General features: G+C 38.4%; 2 protein-coding genes across 2 annotated transcripts; both read right to left on the bottom strand.

Annotated features, from left to right (window-relative positions):
- Positions 1 to 233: 233 nt before the first annotated feature.
- LOC100344719 (olfactory receptor 6C2-like) lies at positions 234 to 1,172 on the bottom strand. The gene has a single exon (XM_002711051.3). It carries the CDS (start codon positions 1,170 to 1,172, stop codon positions 234 to 236), a length of 939 nt encoding a protein of 312 aa, XP_002711097.3.
- A 19,794-nt stretch (positions 1,173 to 20,966) lies between these two features.
- Positions 20,967 to 21,920, bottom strand: LOC100358862 (olfactory receptor 6C2-like). Its single transcript, XM_008256595.3, has one exon. The coding sequence runs from the start codon at positions 21,918 to 21,920 to the stop codon at positions 20,967 to 20,969; it is 954 nt and encodes a 317-aa protein (XP_008254817.2).
- Between the last annotated feature and the right edge of the window lie 235 nt (positions 21,921 to 22,155).

The following is a 22,155-nucleotide window of genomic DNA, read 5'->3' as shown; positions in this document are numbered from 1 at the left end:
AAGGTCTTCCATCTGCTGGTTTACTCCCCAATTCGCCACAATGGCTGGAGCTGCGCTGATCTGAAGCCAGGAGCTAGGAGCCAGGAGTTTCTTCTAGGTCTCCAACATGGGCGCTGGGGCCCAAGGGCCTCGAATCTGTGCCCATATGGGATGCCGGCACTGCAGGTGGCGGCTTTACCTGTTGTACCACAGTGCTGGCCCCAAACTGTATATATTTATGGCATATCATTCTCTTACTTCTTTGAGGGTAATGCAGTTCTTTTGAATGCATCCTTGAACGCTTGTCTCACTTGCTGGTTTCTCAGAGTGTAAATGAATGGGTTCAACATGGGAGCAATGGACGTCATCAGCACTGTCACCCCCTTGTTGATAGCTACAGATTCTTTTGCTGAAGGTTTGACGTAGATGAAGATGCAGCTTCCATAGGTGATGGAAACCACAATCATGTGAGAAGAGCAGGTGGAAAAGGCCCTTTTCCTTTGCTGGGCAGAAGGGAATCTCAGAATGGTCTTGATGATGTATACATAGGACAGAACCACACACAGGAGGGTGGTGATGAAGGCTAACACAGCACAGGTCATTACCATCTGTTCCAAAAGCCATGTGTCTGAGCATGAAATCTTCATGATAGGGGATGAATCACAGAAGAAATAATCAATGACATTCGAGTCACAGAATTGTAGACCTAGTATCATGATCAGTGGTGGGAGTATGATCAACACACCAACTGTCCAGCAGCAGAAGACAAGCTTTCCACAGACTTTGTAGCTCATGATTGTCACGTAGTGCAGGGGTTTGCAGATGGCCACGTAGCGGTCATAGGACATGGTGGCCAGGAGAAAAAATTCAGTTACTCCAAACACATCAATAAAGAACACTTGAATGACACAAACATTGAAAGTAATTGACCTGTCACCTGTTGCTATGTTGTATAAATATCTAGGAATACAAGCAGATGTAAACAAAATTTCTAATAAAGCAAAATTCTGTAAGAAAAAGTACATGGGTGTCTTCAGGTGGGAATCTAATAAGGTGAGGAATAGGATGGTCAGATTCCCAGTTACACTCAGTATGTAAGTGAGAAAGAGAAACACAAACACTGGAGCCTGAAGCTGAGGATCATCCGTCAGTCCCAGCAGAATGAAGGTTGTTATTGTCTTGTTTTTCATCATTGACTCCAAGTTTGTTTCATGTTTTCAGGAAGAATTTGGAGAGATTTGAGGTGAATGGCGTGGTATCTATAGCAAGTATTGCTAGTGTCCTCTCTTGTTAGGGTACTGAGAGTTGCAAAAGACTGTGGCTTTCACTTCAGCAACCAAACCAAACCAAACCAAAATAACCAAAAAAATCACAGATTTAGAAAGTTATGTCAGAGATCTGAGGATCTGAAGAAACCCACGTGACAGAAACTGAGTAAAGAAAGAAGTCATTTATGGGAAAAAGTGACACTCAGTTGTTCTCACCTGTGACAGAGGGGATGGAGGTGGAAGAATTTGCAATAGCTTAGAATAAAAATAAATGACCAAAGCCATTAATGCACTTTTAGCAGCTGGGGCTTTTGTGAGAGTTGTTCAGAGATTTCTTCAATCAGAATCAGTTTTCACTTTCTTTCCCATAGGTTTTCACCAGGCACTGAGGGGCGTTTTTCAAAGCCTGGGAGAGGGTGCAAGTTTGAGTCATACATTCTCTGAATATTTCCAAGCTTTCCAAAGCAGAAGGAAGAATTGAGAGAAACCCCTCCAAGACATTCCAAATGTACGCAGAGCACAGCAGAGAAAACTTCCAAACTTTTGGGGGCAGTTCAGCATGGCAGGAAAATATATAGGGCTCAGACATTTGGGAACAGACCAGCAGAGAACTGACCCATAGGAGGAAAATGGAATTGCGTCCTTATAATGCTGAAAGGGATGACCACGGCAGTAACCACAACTGTCAATCTGAGCTTCTGTCCTCAGCAAACATCTGCTGAAGTGAAGAAAAAGGTAAGATGTTTTTGTACAGAAAAGATGAGACAAACTATTTCCAGCAGAGCTCCTCACGCTGGAAATGTCTAATACCAATTAGGATGGAGATGTGCAGGAAGAAAGGGCACCCAAAAGGACCTGTGTAAAACACTGATGGAAGAAACAAGAGGGTATGAATTAGTTGAAAGATCTACCATGCTCAAAGATCAGAAGAATTAATATGGTTAAAATGTCTCTACTACCTGAAGCAACATATAGATTCAGTTCAATCCCTATCAAAATCCCCATAGCATTCTTCCCAGAAAGAGAAAAATTTATATGAAACCACAATAGACCCCAAAGGGTCAAAGCAAATATGAAAAAAATGTTTGGTGCCATCACACTTCCAGATTTCATGTTTATGTGTATCTTATAATCTTTTTATTTATTTATTTATTTATTTATTTTTGACAGGCAGAGTGGACAGTGAGAGAGAGAGAGACAGAGAGAAAGGTCTTCCTTTGCCGTTGGTTCACCCTCCAATGGCCGCCGCGGCCGGCGCGCTGTGGCCGGCGCACCGCGCTGATCCGATGGCAGGAGCCAGGAGCCAGGTGCTTTTCCTGGTCTCCCATGGGGTGCAGGGCCCAAGCACCTGGGCCATCCTCCACTGCACTCCCTGGCCACAGCAGAGAGCTGGCCTGGAAGAGGGGCAACCGGGACAGAATCCGGCGCCCCGACCGGGACTAGAACCCAGGGTGCCGGCGCCGCTAGGCGGAGGATTAGCCTAGTGAGCTGCGGCGCCGGCCTATCTTATAATCTTTTAATATCATGTTGTATACCTGAAATATACACAATAAAAATATTAAAACATACTTCCAACCTAACAAGAATAAATCAAGTGGAACATGTACAAAGCCCATAAATTCTAGTTGCAGAAATGAGTGGAGCTAAATAGACACATTTACCAGGTTTATGACATAATGGATATTGCTGACATGTTAGCTTTCTCCACATTGTCTGATGCAATGCATGTAATCTTAGTACAAAATACAGCAGAGGTTTTTGAAGTAGTTGACAAGATAGTTCTAAAATTTTGTAAGAAAATGGCACCTATATAAGTATTAGATCAAAACTGAACAGTACTGATTAAATAACCTATTCAACCTTATTTTTAGACTTGATATAAGACATAGTGAATGAGCCCCAATGGTATCTGTGTAAGGATGGAAAACAGATAAAGGAGACATCATAGAGACTCCATATTTGGGTTCACACGAATGTGGTCAATTCATTTCTTTAAGGTTCCCAGCCAAGTAAATGGGAGAAGGAAAAGAAAAAAGGATTTTGAATCCATAGTAGTAGAAATTTCCACATGGAGAAAACACCTGAAAACCTCATTCACATTCCATTTCCAAAAATAATTTCAGAAGAATACATTTTTCTCTTTCTGGGAAGAATGCTACAGGGATTTTGATAGACATGGAACAAGAAAATTTCCATTAGAAACAAAGGAGAAAATCTGCATTGTCCTGCAAAGACTTCTTGCAGGGCAAAAAAGTAACAACTATAAAAATACTTACAAATTAGTAAAATGTAATTATAAATATGTACTCCACATACATAAATAATTATAAATATGTTGCTGCCTGCTACACCAGCTTCTTGTACAAGTGCTAGTTTTAGTCTCATATGCTCTACTTCTGACCTAACTTCCTGCGAATGTGCCTGGGAATGCAGAGAAAGATGGCTCAAGTGCTTGGACCCCTGCTATCCATGTGGGAGACCTGGATGTAGCTGCTGGCTCTTGAATTTGCCCAGGCCCAGCCCAAGCTGCTGTGGCCATTTGGGGAGTGAACCAGTGAGTGGAAGACATTCTCTCTCTCTCTTTCTCTTTATGTAACTCTGAATTTCAAACAAATAAATAAATCTTAAAATTACGTATTTCACAAAATTCACCATTAATGCAATAAATAGTAAAGTCAGCCTTGGAAAATATATGAAGCAAGTGCTGGCACTGTAGCATAGCAGGTAAAGCCATTGCCTGCAATGCCAGCATCCCATGGGTACCTGTTTGAGTCCTGGCTGCTCGGTTTCCAATCCAGCTCCCTGCTAATGGGCTGGAAAAGCAGCAAAAGATAGCCAGAGTGTTTGGGCCCCTGCCACGTATGTGGGAGACCTGAATGAAGCTCTTGGCTCCTGACTTTGTCCTGGCTCAGCCCTGGCTGTTGCAACCTTCTGTGGGAATGAACCAGTAGATAGAAGATCTCTGTTTCTCTCTGTCTCTCCCTCTCTCTGTGTTAACTCTCTCAAATAAAACAATTAAGTCTTTAAAAATATCCGAGGCATGTATTTTTGACAAGGTACTTACGTATAGAATATGTAAATGACTTATGAAAATAAAATATTGAAGAGCATTTAGTGAAAATGGGCAAAAGACTTGGGCATTTCACTGTGGATGACGTACAAATGAGTCATTAACACATGAAACGTTGTTGATATCATGTTATGAGAGAAACAAAAAATCACAATGAAATCTTCTCTCCCACCTGCTAGGATGGCTCCAATTGAAAAGACTAACAATGTTAATTGGTTGAAGATGATTAATTAATTATTAATAATTAAAAATAATTAATGTTACTTAATCTTAACCAATTAACTAACAATGTTATTTATCATTCTCATCTGTATTTCTCATAAGAATAGAAATGGTACAACTAGTTTTGGAAGTCTTTTAACAATATTTTATAAAATTAAACATCTGTCATAGAATCAACAAATTTTCTCTCTCCATTTGTAGAGTTAGAAATAAAAACAGTTGTCTACAAAAGACTCATACAATAATATTCACAACAATATTATTCTTAATAACTCCAAACTGGAAATAACTCCCCATTAAACAGCTGCCACACTCACCAATCCACTGTGTGTGATGTCCAGAAGTCACCACAAACCACCTGTATTGGCTCTACCTTCTTTCTGTTCTACTTAGAAACTCCCAGATCATGATCTGGTAAAATCCTCAGTCCTGAATGGTGTGGGCAATATCTGTTGCCCCAACTGTTTTCTCCAATCACTAATACTCTCTTTTCTCTTCTCTTCTCTTCTATACTTTTCTTTTTTTAAAGGTTTATTTATTTATTTGAAAGAGTTACACAGAGAGAAGGAGAGGCAGAGAGAGAGAGAGAGAAAGAGAGAGAGAGAGACAGAGAGGTCTTCCATATGCTGGTTCACTCCCCAATTAGCTGCAACAGCCGGAGCTGTGCTGACCTGAAGCCAGGAGCCAGCAGCTTCTTCTGGTCTCCCATGTGGGTGTAGTGGCCCAAGGACTTGGGTCATAGCAAAGAGCTGGATCAGAAGTGGATCAACTGGGACTTGAACTGGCACCCATATGGGATGCCAGTACTGTAGGTGCTGGCTTTACTCGCTATGCCACAGCATTGGCCCCATCCTTTATTTTCAAAGTTATTAAGAGACAATGTGTGGAATAATAACTGACCCTAAACCGTGACTGACTGAATCACATTCATTCTATTGGTTACTGAGATTTTTGGGTTTTGAGTTCATGGGTCATTATATAAACTGAAGGTAGGAATACGTCATTATATAAAATATGGAACATAAATGTACAAAAATAGTATATATATAATATATATGTATAACATATAGAGATGGTTCCCACCTTAGGATAATTCTACTTATGATTTTTGGACTTTACAGTACTGTAAAAACCATACACATTCAGAAGAAACTGTATTTAAAATTTTGAATTTTAATCTTTTCCTGGGTTAGCAATATGAAACTACTTACTGCTCACAGGAGCTGTACCCAATAACTCCCAGCCAGCCACATGTTCAGGAAGGCCAACAACCCATTCTCTTCAGTGCACTGTGTTATTAACCTACAGTGTTCTGTAGGTAAGGTGTTTTGAATGTATTTTTGGTTTATGATATTTTCAATTTATAATATGTCTATCAGGAGTTACCACCATCTTCCTAGGTCTTTTTTTGGGGTGAACTATGCACACATCTCACCCACTCTTGATGAAAACATTACAACCAGTAAAGAGTTTATGGCTCTTTTACAGATATTTAAGAAGTTTTCTCATCATCAATCTTGGTAAAAAATTGAATTTGCTACTCAGATGGAACTGTCATCTGAAAATAAGTGAGATCTCAAACATCATCCAACATCGTACTTACTTTTCTGAGCATCATCATTGCTTATTTTGCTTGAGTAATTACAATAACCCTGAAGACTGAAGAGGCAAAGGAAAGAGTTAGCAAAGGCTTGTATGCGAATTGCTGGTCATTCTTAACTGATGACCCCACAACCACAGTCATGTACTTTTGATATGGCTTAGATCTCCTTTGATTTTTAAACTCCGACACGTGGCAAAGCTTTTCTCACTAAGCCTTTATAATTTTTGTTGTAGGAAGCATTTTCTAATTACTTCTCCATTTGAAAGTAAACTACTATTCAAAGGCCTCTAGACTGTCAGGAACTCTCTTAGAGCTGATGATGGGCATCGCTCTAATTTTACATCAATACTATGGCTTTTTCTTTCTTTGAAAACAGTGTTGTTGATAATATTGAAAGTAAGTATATAAACAAAAAGGTCCTTGGTGGCTCAGGGTAAGGGACCCCTAATGAATCCCTTGTGTGAAGCACTTGGGCAAAACAATACAACAGTGGGGACAGCTCCCTAGAGAGGTGAAGATTCACAAGAGCATGCACAGTCTAACACAAACCAGTGGAAATCGGTTGATAAGCAACTAGACAGATTACTCCTCATTAATTTATTTGTTTTGTTTAAGGCAACTAAATGATCATAAATGATTTTTTTTTGTTCTTTGCTATTTTGTTATGTTTACTTATGTAGATTTAATGGTGGCTTAACAAAATAATTCATCCAAGTATCCTAGAATCACATAATCAAACTAAAAAAGTAAGAAATATAGATAGTAAAACATAAACAATTACAAAGTATTAATGTACATTTTTAGGATTTTTTGGATACAGTCTTCAATTCTGGGAAATGTAGCATTAGATGATTTCATTGTTGTGTGAACATCATAGATTGTATGTACAGAACCCTACATAGTAGAGCCAACTACACACCTAGGCTTATAAGCTATTGCTCGTATGCAACTATGTTGCATACTATAGGCTATGGTAACATAATAGTTAACTACTTGTATATCTAAACGTTTACATATGGAAATGAACAATAAAATATGGCATAAAAGGTAACATATGGTACATCCATAGTGGGCATTTACCATGAATGGAACTTGGAGGTCTGGCAGTTAATCTGGGTGTAATGAGTGAGTACTGAGCAAATGGAAGGCCAGGACATCACTAAATACCACTGTAGATTGATCAAAATTATACATGTAAGCTAAACTAAATTTATAAAAAGTGTCTTTTCTTCAATAATAAATTAACCTTAGCTTATTATAACATTTTTACTTTATGAAAATTTTAAGCGAACAGGCTTTTGGCTCTTTTATAGTAGCATTTAATTTAAAACACAAATACATTGTTACAGTTTTATAAAATACTTTTAGCATTATTTTATAAGCTTTTTCTCCTATTTTAAAAGTTACTTATTTATCAAATGCTTTCTCTGAGTCTATTGAGATAATCATATGGTTATACAACACCCTTTCATGATGAAAACTCTAAGCAAACTGGGTATGGAAGGAACATTCCTCAATACAATCAAAGCAATTTATGAAAAATCCACGGCCAACATCCTATTGAATGGGGAAAAGTTGGAAGCATTTCCACTGAGATGTGGTACCAGATAGGGATGCCCACTCTCACCATTGCTATTCAGTATAGTTCTGGAAGTTTTAGCCAGAGCTATTAGGCAAGAAAAAGAAATTAAAGGGATACGAATTGGGAAGGAAGAAGTCAAACTATCCCTCTTTGCAGATGATATGATTCTTAATTTAGGGGACCCAAAGACTCTACTAAGAGACTATTGGAACTCATAGAAGAGTTTGGCAAAGTAGCAGGATATAAAATCAATGCACACAAATCAACAGCCTTTGTATACACAGGTAATGACACAGCTGAGGAAGAACTTCTAAGATCAATCCCATTCACAATAGCCACAAAAACAATCAAATACCTTTGAATAAACTTAACCAAGGATATTAAAGATCTCTATGATGAGAATTACAAAACCTTAAAGAAAGAAATAGAAGAGGATACCAAGAAATGGAAAAATCTTCCATGCTCATGGATTGGAAGAATCAATATCATCAAAATGTCCATTCTCCCAAAAGCAATTTATAGATTCAATGCAATACCAATCAAGATACCGAAGAACTTCTTCTCAGATCTGGAAAAAATGATGCTGAAATTCATATGGAGACACAGGAAACCTCGAATAGCTGAAGCAATCTTGTACAACAAAAACAAAGCCGGAGGCATCACAATACCAGATTTCAGGATATACTACAGGGCAGTTGTTATCAAAACAGCATGGTACTGGTACAGAAACAGATGGATAGACCAATGGACCAGAATAGAAACACCAGAAATCAACCCAAGATCTACAGCCAACTTATATTTGATCAAGAATCCAAAACCAGTCCCTGGAGTAAGGACAGTCTATTCAATAAATGGTGCTGGGAAAACTGGATTTCCACGTGCAGAATCATGAAGCAAGACCCCTACCTTTCACCTTACACAAAAATTCACTCAACATGGATTAAAGACTTAAATCTACTACTTGACACCATCAAATTATTAGAGAGCATTGGAGAAACCCTGCAAGATATAGGTACCGGCAAAGACTTGTACTTGGAAAAGACCCTGGAAGCACAGGCAGTCAAAGCCAAAATTAACATTTGGGATTGCGTCAAATTGAGAAGTTTCTGTACTGCAAAAGAAACAGTCAGGAGAGTGAAGAGGCAACCGACAGAATGGGACAAAATATTTGCAAACTATGCAACAGATAAAGGGTTGATGACCAGAATCTACAAAAAGATCAAGAAACTCCACAACGTCCAAGCAAGCAACCCACTTAAGAGATGGGCCAAGGACCTCAATAGACATTTTTCAAAAGAGGAAATCCAAATGGCCAACAGACACATGAAAAAATGTTCAAGGTCACTAGCAATCAGGGAAATGCAAATCAAAACCACAATGAGGTTTCACCTCACCCCGATGAGAATGGCTCACATTCAGCAATCTACCAACAATAGATGTGGGGAAAAAGGGACACTAACCCACTGTTGGTGGGAATGCAAAGTGGTAAAACCACTATGGAGGTCAGTCTGGAGATTCCTCAGAAACCTGAATAGAACCCTACCATACAACCCAGACATCCCACTCCTTGGAATTTACCCAAAGGAAATTAAATTGGCAAACAAAAAGCTGTCTGCACCTTAATGTTTATTGCAGCTCAATTCACAATAGCTAATACCTGGAACCAACCCAGATGCCCATCAACAGTAGACTGGATAAAGAAATTATGGGACATGTACTCTATAGAATACTATACAGCAGTAAAAAACAACAAAATCTGGTCATTTGCAACAAGATGGAGGAACCTGGAAAACATCATGCTGAGTGAATTAAGCCAGTCCCAAAGGGTCAAATATCATATGTTCTCCCTGATCGGTGACAATTAACTGAGCACCAAAAAGCAAACCTGTTGAAGTGAAATGGACACTATGAGAAACAGTGACTTGATCAGCCCTTGTCCTGACTGTTGATGTATAACTTAATACTTTATCCCTTTTAGTATTTTTTTTGGTTTTAGTACTACTGGTTGAACTCTGTGATTAACACACAATTATTCTTAGGTGTTTAAATTTAACTGAAAAGTGATCCCTATTAAATATAAGAGTGGGAATAAGAGAGGGAGGAGATGTACAATTTGGGACATACTCAATCGGACTTGCCCCAAATGGTGGCGTTAGATATGTGCCAGAGGATTCCAATTTAACCCCATCAAGGTTGCATGTACCAATGGCATCTCACTAGTGCAAGTGATCAATTTCAGTTCACAATTGATCATACTGATAGGTCTAAGAGTCAAAGGGATCACACAAATAAGACTAGTGTCTTCTAATACTAACTGACAGAATCAAAAAGGAGAGAACGATCCAACATGGGAAGTGGGATATACAGCAGACTCATAGAATGGCAGATGTCCTAACAGCCCTCTGGCCTCAGAATCAGCCCTTAAGGCATTTGGATCTGACCGAAGAGCCCATGAGAGTATTTTAGGCATGGAAAGCCAAGACACTTGGGAAAAAACAAAAACAAAAACAAATCTAAGCTGCTGCTTAGAATGCCCACATCCCAGGGCCAACGCTGTGCTGCAGTAGGTTAATCCTCCGCCTGCAGTGCCAGCATCCCATGTTGGCACCAGTTCCAGTCCTGGCTGCTCCTCTTCTGATCCAGCTCTCTGCTGTGGCCTGGGAAGGCAGAGAAGATGGCCCAAGTGTTTGGGCCTTTCCTAGCACCCATGTGGGAGACCTGGAGGAAGCTCCTGGATCCTGGCTTCAGATTGGTCCAGCTCTGGCGGTTGTGGCCATTTGGGGAGTGAATCAGTGGATGGAAGACCTCTCTCTGTCTCTCCCTCTCACTGTTTGTAACTTTTTCTTTCAATAAATATTTTAAAATTTATTATTATTTATTTGAATGTTAGAGAGAGAAGGAGAGGCAGAGAGAGAGAGGTGTTCCATCTGCTGGTTCGCTCCCCAATTGGCCACAATAGCCGTAGCTGTGCCAATCTGAAGCCAGGAGCCGGGAGCTTCCTCCAGGTCTTCCCATATGGGTGCAGGGGCCCAAGCACTTGGGCCATCTTCCACTGCTTTCCCGGGCCATAGCTGAGAGCTGGATCAGAAGTTGAGCAGCTGGGACTTGAACCGGTGCCCACATGAGATGCTGGCACTGCAGGTGGCGGCTTTACCTCCTATATCACAGCGCTGGCCCCAATAAAAGCTTTAAAAAAAATTAAAAGTACTTAAAAAAAGAATGCCCACATCCTATATCAGAGTCCCAGTTCCAGAACCCCATTCATCATCATTGCAGAATTGCCATTAAAAAAGGCACTTGCTAGTTAATATCTTCCCCTCTGCACTCCCTCTCATGGCTTTCCAGCAAGTCCCAGGGGTGTGACACTACCTGTGTTGTACTTTCTCCAACGACATTTGGATCTCAGCCCTGGGCATGAGAGGGCCTCTTCCTTGGTTGCTCTATCTTTGCATTAAGATGTTATACTGTGTTTTCAGTTTCCTAATAGTTCACCTACTCAGTCTCCAATGTGAAGTTTATTCAAAATTTAGAACTGTTCAAAAAATTTAAAGCTTTTGTGGATTTTACTGCATAGTGTATTCTATTATATAAAGTTTTGTGTGTGGAGAGGATCAGGGAGGGTCAGATTTGCTCTAACCAAAATTAATGAAAAATGGCTTATTATTAATTTTTTACATGAGATCACCAAATGCTAAAATCACATATATATGAAATAATGTCTTAGATCTTTGTACTTTATTATGTATGATTAGCACTGTGGTTCCTCATCCAGACTGTAGATGAGTGTGGATTCTATTTAATGAAAATAAATTTGCTGCAAAAGTAAAACAAAACAAAACAAAACACCCAAATGAAAGATCTCTGCAAGTGAGATCCCAGTGGAAAGAATAGGCCATCAAAGAAGGAGGTACCTTTCTCTGAAGGGAGGAGAGAACTTCCACTTTGAATATGATCCTGTCTAAATAAGATCGAAGTCAGCGAAATCAAAAGGCTTCTATAGCCTTGGAAACTCATGACTAGAGCCCAGGGAGATTTCTGACGCCATAAACAAGAGTGTCAATTTGTTAAGTCAACAACAGAAGTCACTCTGTACTTACTCCTCATGTGGGATCTCTGTCCTTAATGTGTTGTCCAATGTGAAGTAATGCTATAACTAGTACTGAAATAGTATTTTACACTTTGTGTTTCTGTATGGGTGCAAACCGTTGAAATCTTTAATTAATATATACTAAATCGATCTTCTGTATATAAAGAAAATTGAAAATGAATCGATGTGAATGGAATGGGAGAAGGAGTGGGAGATGAGAGGGGTGTGAGTTTGTGGGAAGTTATCGGGGGGAAAGCCATTGTAATCCATAAACTGTACTTTGGAAATTTATATTTACTAAGTGAAAGTTAAAAACAAAGAAACAAAACAAAACAAAAAAACAGAAAGTTACGATTTCATCATCATTTAAAAAAAATCATCTATTATTTTTCACTTTATGTTTCTGTGTGGGAGCAAACTGTTGAAATACTTACTTAAGGTATACTAAGCTGATCTTCTGTATATTAAGATAATCGAAAATGAATCTTGATGTGAATGGAAGGGGAGAGGGAGTGGGAAAGGGGAGGGTTGTGGGTGGGAGGGACGGTATGGGGGGGGGGAAGCCATTGTAACCCATGAGTCGTACTTTGGAAATTTATATTCATTAAATAAAAGATAAAAAAAAAATCTTAAAAAAAAAAAAAAAACAGAAAGTTACATTACAGAGAAAGGCTTAATGCTTCATCAGATAACAATTTAACAAGTGTAAAACAAAAAGACCCTGGTTTAGTGGGAATATAGACAGTGATTATAAACAATAATTGGATGGAAAAATGACCATTTAACCTATACACAGCCACCACAAATAATTAAAATTATAGTAGTATAACATTCATATCCACTGTTTTGAGAAAGGCATAAAGCAAAGCTTTACTATATTTGCAGCAATGCTGATACACACAGACATTTCCTCCTTTTGTCTTTCTTTTATTGTTTGCTTTTTAAATTTTAGCTCCCACGGATAAGGGACAACATGAGGCATTTGTCTTTCTGGGTTCAGCTTATTTCACCCAACAAGATGTCCTCCAGTTGCTTCCATTTTGCGGCAAATGGTAGAATTTCATTATTTTTATAGCTGAATAATATTCCACTGTGTGTATATACCACATTGTTATTCTGCATGGGCAGTGATGTAAAGTCATTTCAGTGAGGCTGGGGCAAGATGAAAGTGTATACTCAAAGTTCTAAAGCAGCAACTCAAGCAACAAATCAAGAATAGTAGCCCATCCAAGGAGATGTGGCAAGCAGAATAATATTCCTTACCTGTAAGACCTATGAACATGTTATGTTACCTGGAAAAGGGGTAAAAAATGCAGTTGGAATGAATGTTGATCCTCTTAAAAAAAGAAAAAAATATTTTAAAATCCTTTTAAAAAAAGGAAAAAATCTAAAAAATTATAATAACAACAGTATGTAAGGAGAAGAGAGAGAGTGAAGAGAATCATTGGGAGATTTGAGCGCAGAAAAGTGTTCAGAGAGGGGTCAGTGCTGTGGTGCACTGGGTTAATGTCCTAGCCTGAAGCGTTGGCATCCCAAATGGGTGCCAGTTCAAGACCCGGCTGCTCCACTTCCGATTCAGCTCTCTGCTATGGCCTGTGAAAGTAGAGGATGGCCCAAGTCAGGAAGCTCCTGGCTCCTGGCTTCGGATTGGCGCAGCTCCAGCTGTTATGGCCAACTAGGGAGTGAACCAGCGGATGGAAGACACTCCCCCACCCCGTGCCTCTCTTCTCTGTGTAACTCTGACTTTCAAATAAATAAATAAATCTTTTTTTAAATGTTCAGAGAGATGTAATATTTGCTGAAGGTGAAAGAAGGAGTCACTTAGACAGTATGGACAAGTCTACGGTGTGTAAGAATCAGGGAAAGGGGTCTTCCCCAAGAGCATCTATCGTAGCCAGTGAGGTTTACCAAAGTGCGATTATGGCTAATTGAATTCCAGGAATCCTGGAAGCTCTCCCTGAGTTTAGCCTGGTGACACTCATGTTGAACTTCTTACCTGAAGAAATGTTAGGTGATGATTCTCTGTTGTTTTAAGCAGCTAAATGTGTGGTAATATCTTACAGGAGTAATAGGAAACCAATACAAGAAATAAAGTAAAACTGAAAAAAGTTCTCTTAATCCAAAAAAGTAGACAAATAAGGGGGAAAAACAATAGATAGAATGAATAGAAAATAAACAAAAAAGTGATAGATTTTTTTACTTGGATATAAAATTACACTAATAAATAGTTTAAATATCCCAATTAAAAGGCAGAGATTCTTAGACTGGAAAATAAACTAAAATCTGTATACTGTGTATAAGAAATCCATTTAAGTGTAAAGAAACAAATTGGTTAAAACTAAGAGAGTAGAATAATATAAGTTGCTAGCACTAATCAATAGAAATCTCCAGGGGCTATGATAATATCAGCAAACTGTATTTTAGAGAAAGTAATAATATGAAGAATAAAGGAAACCATTTTATTATAATTAAAGGTCCAGTTTATTAAAATGTTACAGCAATTCTCAGATTTTATGTTCCTAGCAGAGTTTCAAAGTACTTTCAAAGTACTTGAAACAAAACCTAATAGAGTAAGAAGAGAAATAGATACATACCTATATAGTGGGATGTTTCAATATTTCTCTTTCAACTACTGATAGAACAAATAAACAGCAAATCAATAAGAATATAGAATTCTTCAGCAATACTACTTGGTCTACTGGATAAAACAACGAGGTAGAAGATCAGTGATGAAATAGAAGACTTTTATATAATCTTGTGAAGGCCTAAAAGAGAGGAGCCAGAAGCTCCTCATGTAAAGAAATAGTAGTGATATGGAAGGGCTGATATTACAGTATAACTGATTAAGTGACTGGTATCCCATATCAGAGTGCCAGATTGAGTCTCAGCTACTTTGCTTCTAATCCAGCTTCCTGATCATGTGCCTGGGAAGGCAGTGGGAGACACCCCAGGTACTTGGGCCCCTGTCAAAGATGTGGGAAACCAGGATGGAATTCTTGGTTCCTGGCTTTAGCCAGGCCATCTAGAGACTGAACCAGTGGATGGAAGATCTCTTTGTTTCTTTCTCTCTCTGTTGCTCTGCCTTTCAAACAAATAAATCTTTAATAAAATAATGAGATAGATACCACATGATATGTACAATTATCATGTTAATAAAACATATATGGTATCCATGAAATACAAAAACACCAGAAAAACTGTGTAATGACCTAGACCTATTAATATACAAAATTCAACTGAATTTTATGTATTAGAAATAAGTCATAAGAAATTGAAGTTAAGACACATACACAATGACATCCAAAATATGAATTATAAGTTGGTAACTGACAAGATAAGAGACTTCTACCCTAGAAACTGCAAATTATTTCTGAGAGAAATTAAGGAGAGAGTAAGAAAATGAGAGAAATGCTGTATCCCTGGGTATGGAACATGTTATTAGACAGTTCTTCTCAAATTGACCCACAGATTGATTGCAATTCAACAAAAATCACAGCATGTTTTATTTTTGGTAGAATTGACAAACAGATTCTAATACTTATATGCTAATGCAAACAAACTAGAATAGCCAAAACAATTTGGATAAGGAGAGCAACACTGGAGAGGTAACAATCCCTCATCTTAGGATTCATTATGTAACTATTGCAATGAAAACAATGGTTTGGCATAGAGATAGACTAAAAAATCAGGAGATAATGGAAAACCAAGGTGAAAAGCAATTGATTGAAAGTAGGATCCTCTAATGAACAAATGGCACTGGAAAAGTTGGACACTCATATGCAAAAATAAGAGCTTTGACTAGTACTTCACATTGCTTATAAGAGTTTGTCCAAAGGAATGATAAATATAAATGTAAAATTTTGAATCATAAAAAATCCAGAAAAAATAAAAGGGACCCTTTATGATCTTGAGCTAGCCCACAATTTCTTAGACATGACACTAAAGCATGATCTTTAGAAAGAACAAATTGATAAAAATTTCTAATTAACAATAAGATTTTCTATTCTTTGAAAAGCACTATCATCAAGTGAAAGAAGGTAGGTGACAGACACAGATAAAGTTCTTTCAAAGGACATGTTCAGAAAGCTTAGGGAAAAATGGAATGAAAAATGTGCTATTTTGTTTGATGTGATTTTAAAATTTATTCATTTTGATTCTATTTCAGACACATGCACACATACACACAAATGCTAGCAGTAGCCTGGACTGGGCCAGGTGAAGCTGGAGACCCAGAACTTGATCTGGGTCAACTAGGTGGGTGTCAGGGATCCAAGTACTTGAGCCACCACCTACTGCTTCCCAGGGTTGTGCATAAGCAGGAAGCTGGATCTAAAGCAAAGGAGCTGAGACTCAAAGCAGGCACTTCAGTGTGGAACATGGGCATCTCAGGTGGCATCTTAATCTCTGTGCCAAATTCGCATTCTTTTGACGCAAAAGCTTTTTAATAATATGTGAAAAATCACAAAAAATTATGTGTGCATTTCAATATTTTACATCAAGATAGACTCATACTTTTAATTCTATCTTTCCATGGTTTGTTTGAAGTAGCCTCATATTCAGAATATATAAATCACTTTCATGTATTAATAAGACAGAAACTCAATAAAATTATATAAAATGTTAGAACTGGTAATTCTTTAAAGACATGAGGATCACATTTAAGTACATGAAAAGACACTCTATATCATTATTATTTATGGAAATTCAAATTAAAACTATAAGGAGATGCTACTTACAACCTTGTTAGAATAACTGCAATTCAAAAGCCACATGACCCAGCCATGTCATTCTTGGATAGTTACTCAAGAAAAGAGAAAACATATGTCCATACAAAGAATGCAAAGAGGTGCAAACAAATTTTCCTAGCAGGTTTTTTTTAGAAATACAAATGCTTACTTAAAAGTTTTTACTTATTTTACTTATTAGACAGAGAGAGAGAGAGAAAGAGAGCGCCAAAGTGAAAGTAAAAGTGAAAGAGAAAGAGATCTCATCTGCTGGTTCACTCCCTAAATACCTCCAACAGCTAACAGGACCAGATTGAAGCCTGAAAGCAGGAACCGCCAACCAGGTCTCTCCCGTGGGTGGCAGGGACCCAGCTACTTGTACCATCACTTACTGCCTCCCAGGGTGTACATTAGCTGGAAGCTGGAATAGGGAGTGGACCTGATCTTGAACCTGGGCACTCTGATGGGGGCATCCTCACCAGCATCTTAACCACTGTACCAAATGCCTGCCCCAAGGAGCTTTATTTTTAACAGACCAAAATTGGGAGCAGACCAATTGATAAACCAATTTTGTTATTACATGCAGTGGAATACTAGTAGTAGCCAATCACTTGGAATCAACTAAGGATACACAAAACATCAAGTGAATCTTAAATAATTATTCTGAATGAAAGAAGCCAGACAGTAAAAAGAATATACTGTATGATTCTACTTATATGAAGCTCTGGAAAATGTAAACAAATATATTTGGATAGAAATTAGTGGCTTAGATTGGTGGTGGGTGGGTGGGAAGGGATGGGCAGGAAATGCTACATGGGGGTACACGATGGATATGTTCATTATTAGATTTGGGTAATGGCTTCATGGGTGTTTTCCTTTTGTAACCCTTGTATTTTATAATATATGCCTTAATAAAGTTGTTAAAAAATCCTCAATCGGGGCAGATGTTGGCCTGGAGATTAAGAAACAATGTGGAGCATTGGTGTTTTAGTGCCAACTACCCATCTAGGAATGCTGATTCAAGTCCCAGCTACTCCACTTCTCATCCAACTGTTCTGCTAATGTACCTGGGATGGCACTGGAAAATGGCCCACACGGTTGGGCTCCTGTCACTCACATGGGAGACTCCATGGGGTTTTGGCTTGGCTGTGGTCATTTGAGGAGTGAAACCAGTGGATGGAAGATTTCCCTCCCTGTCTCCCTCTTGCTCCATCTCTCTGCCTTTCATATAAATAAAAACAAATAAATCTTAAAAAAAGTGCTGTGTGAGGCAGCTGCATCCCATTTTGAAGTGCCTGATTTGAATTCTGACTCACTCCTGGTTCCAACTTCTTGGTATTTTGTGCCCTTCGATGTAGCAGGTGATGGCTCAAGAAGCTGTCTCTGCCACTCACATGGAGTTCTCAACTCCTGCCCTTGATCTGGAGCAATACTGGCTGTTGCAGGAATTTGTGGGAGTGAACTAACATGGGAGATCTCTCTCTCTCTCTCTGCCTTTCAACTAAGAAGAAAATAAACAAAAATCTAAAAATACTCAAGAAGCCATCCTTTTAGGATTAGGTGACTAGGGGATTTGCAGTAGAAAACTGAATCCTGAAGCTACTCTCTACTGTTCCAGAAATTAAGGTAAATGGAGAAATATTTTTGCTTCCAGAGAAGCTGCACAATATTCAAAGCCTAGAAATAGTAAAAGTGAGGAAAATCAGTACTTTGAGTCATAATTTACAGAGGACATACATATCTTCACAAGATCTTAAAGCTTTGTACTTAATTTTCTTTATTAGTTTATTTAAAATTTTTTGATTGGTAAGGAATACTTTATACTTTGTATGGGGTATAGTGTAATATTTCAACAGTTATCTATAATGTAAACCAATCACATGAGACTATTAGCTATTCTGTTTCCTTTCTTGGTGACTATAATTATTTTACTATTGCGTGGACACCAGAACCTGTTTCTTTCACCCAACTGTGTCTTTGTACCCATTACCAACCATCTCCAACCTCCAGTCCCCCACCCTTCCCAGCCTCTAGCCATCACTATTTAAGATTGACAGGAGATTTTCAATGAAAATCTTGCAGCCCAGGAGGGAATCGAAAGATATACCCCAAGTTTTGAAAGAAAAAATGCCCTCTGTTAACCCAGAATGATTTATCCAGTGAAGATGCCTTTCACAAATGAAGGAGAAAGAAAGACTTTCCAGGAAAAGCAAAAACAGAAAAAAATTCATTAGCTCTTGACCATCCTTAAGAGGTGATACTTATGGTATTGAACTTCTAAAATATGTCAAAGACATTTCCACAAATCAAAAATGAAAAAAAATTCAATTGGAATATCCTGGTAGAATTGGTATTCCCAGAACTGAAAATTCCAGAGCAAAAGTCACTGGATTTTCTGTATCAAGCTGTAATGATATTCTATTTTGTATGTGCATTTTTTTGGTAGTATGTATTTTTATGCAGAACCTTCAAGATATTTTTCCACTGCTCTGCAAATGGTGACTGCTTGTGCAATGTTCAGGGGAATTTGTTTTGATAGCTGATCCATACATAATTTTCTAGTATCCCAAGTCCTCACTATTCCCCGCCTCTCTATTTCTTTTAATTTTTAAAGACTTACTTATTTATTTGAAAGACGGAGTTACAGAGAGAGGAGAAAAGAGAGAGAGAGAGAGAAAGTGCTAGGGCTGGGCTTGGCAGAAACCACGAAACAGGAACCAGGAACTTTTTCCAGATCTCTCACATGGGTGGTAGAGACCCAAGCACTTGGACCATGTTCCCCTGCTTCCTAGGCACATTAACAGGGAGCTGGATTTGAGGTGGAGTAGCCAAGACACAAATTGGTGCCCATATGGGATGCTGCTGTCACAGGTTGTGACTTAACTCAGTATGCAGAACATCAGCCCCTCTTTTCTATTTTTTTAATGTGGGGAAGAAGAATATATTGTTATTACATGGTATGATTCAGAGAAGCAATATACATATATATAACTATATGCCAAATGATATGACATTCACCTAACTTTTACAATGTTTTGTTTTTAATTTGGATGTTGGTTATAAGGGTGATCAGAGGACAGAAACCTCATTTTACCTGTATACTTCTGTGCATTTCTTGATATGTACCCTGTATTCCAATAAAATGTTTAAGCCCCCCTCAAAAAAAAAAAAGCAGCACAGATTCCAGGAGTTCAACTGTTTCATATTAAGCATGTTTGTAGGTAAAGGAAAGCCTCTTGACTTATCTTTTTATTTTCAGATGGAAACTACCAAGAATTTGGGTATACACTTAGAAATTGCATGCATTTAAATCACTCATGCATTAAATAAGAATGTGGATGAAAAAAAAAGTCAAAATGAGAAAGCCAAGTCACCTGTGTTAACCCCAACAGAAATAAAAACAAAGCCAGAGATTGTGAAGAAACAGTTTTAAGCATTATTACCTGACAGCAGCTGTCACAGAAGACCACCAGAACCACAACGTTGCACAGAGGCCGCTGCAATATTATGTCAAAAGTATTTCTGTAAAAACAGCTACCCAGCAACTCTCTCTTCAGTCTCAGGTGACACCTTTGTGTGGTCAGAGATTGTTGCTTCAAGATAGCTGCTGCACTCCTCCTCAGTCCTGTCACTGAAAACTCTCCCTTACCCCAGCATCCTAGAAATATGCCCAGATTTTCAGGACATGCAGATTCCTACCACAATGCATTGATGTTCTCAAACTTCATTAGAGTTACAAAAAATACATATTTCAAAGTATAAACATTTTCCAAATACATAATATATTAAGATAATATATTTTCAGATATATGTATTTCAAATTCTCAATCTCCATCTGATGCCCATAAGGAGTTCTGGCATTGCAGGCAGAGGTTTAACCACAACACTGGCCCCTAAATTGTCTTTTAATTCCATATTTCCATAAGTTACTTGAGGTGCCCTAATAGGAATTATCAGTTAAGCTAAATAAGTTAAAAGATATTATGATTTTTTTTCTCTTTGACTGATATTCTGTCTGCCAAGGATGCTATCAAAATTTTTTCATTTAATCAATTAAACTATTCAGTAAAGTTTAGAGTGGAGGAGGTAACAATAACTCTAAATCAATTATTTTTTGTGACACCAAGAGAATTTGAGATAGACTGTTTCATTGTTGAATTGCTTTTATTTTCTTATGCTTGGCTTTCAGTTTTTGTTTGTTGCAATAGAAGTGAAGTTAATATGTTATTTACTAGCAAAATCCTATCACATCTTTTGATTAGAAACTTATCCTAGTAAAGGATGGAGAGGTATGAATGGGGTGGGCGTCTGGTGGAGAGTATTTAATCTGGGTGCAATAAATGTTTGAGAAGATTGACTTGAAGATATCAGGTCAAAAAGAGACAAATAGAATTGAAGCTCAATGATTTATGCTTAGCCAGATTTTTCTTTCTAGACTTGCATCTTTTCTTTCTTCTTTGAGACCAATGCAATCTTTTTGAAGGAATCGCTGAACGCTTGTCTCACTTGCTGGTTTCTCAGAGTGTAAATGAACGGGTTCAGCATGGGAGCAATGGACGTCATCAGCACTGCCACCCCCTTGTTGATAGCCAGAGAGTTCTTAGCTGAAGATTTGACATACATAAAGATGCAGCTTCCATAGGTGATGGAAACCACAATCATGTGAGAAGAGCAGGTGGAAAAGGCCCTTTTCCTTTGCTGGGCAGAAGGGAATCTCAGAATGGTCTTGATGATGTATACGTAGGACAGAACCACACACACCAGGGTCAGGATGAAGGTCAGGACTGCACAGACAATCACTAACTGCTCTATGAGCCACGTATCTGAGCATGAAATCTTCAAGATGGGAGACGCGTCACAGAAAAAATAATCAATGACATTCGAGTCACAGAATTTCAAATTGAGGAACAGCATGAGTGGGGGAAGTATGATCACCAAGCCAGCCCCCCAGCAGCAGAGGACAAGGCTCCTGCATACCTGGTTGCTCATGATGGTCACGTAATGCAGGGGTTTGCAGATGGCCACATAGCGGTCATAGGACATGATGGCCAGGAGGAAAAATTCAGTTACTCCAAAGACATCAGTAAAGAACACTTGAACGACACAAATGTTGTAGGTAATTGACCTGTCACCTGTTGCTATGTTGTACAGATATCTAGGGATGCAAGAGGATGTAAATGCAATTTCTAACAAGGCAAAATTTTGTAGGAAGAAGTACATGGGTGTTTTGAGGTGGGAGTCCAAAAGAGTGAGGGATACGATGGTCAGATTCCCGGTTATACTCAACATGTAGGTGAAAAACAGAAACAGGAAGACCAGAACCTGAAGCTGAGGGTCATCTGTCAGTCCCAACAGGATGAAGGCTGTTATTGTGTGGTTTTTCATCACTGACTACTGAATTTTCCTCTGTCTTCATCAAATCAAATTTATAGATATTTTATATGGATCAGGTGGTGTCCAAACCAGGTAGCAAGAAACAGTGACTAACAGAGTCGGCCAATTTATTCATTTGTAATGTTTCCCCTAAGTAGTAATTGATATTGCCACTTCTCTGGTGGGCTGGCTATTTCATTGTTTATTATTTTAGTGGATCTTTCATGATATTTGAAATTGCTCTATA

The sequence above is a fragment of the Oryctolagus cuniculus genome, chromosome 11 (genome assembly GCF_051225735.1).
Source record: "Oryctolagus cuniculus isolate XC-2025 breed Fujian yellow rabbit chromosome 11, ASM5122573v1, whole genome shotgun sequence".
Taxonomy (NCBI): Eukaryota; Metazoa; Chordata; class Mammalia; order Lagomorpha; family Leporidae; genus Oryctolagus; species Oryctolagus cuniculus.
Note: the sequence above shows the minus strand (reverse complement) of the source record. Positions and strands in the feature narration are given on the sequence as shown.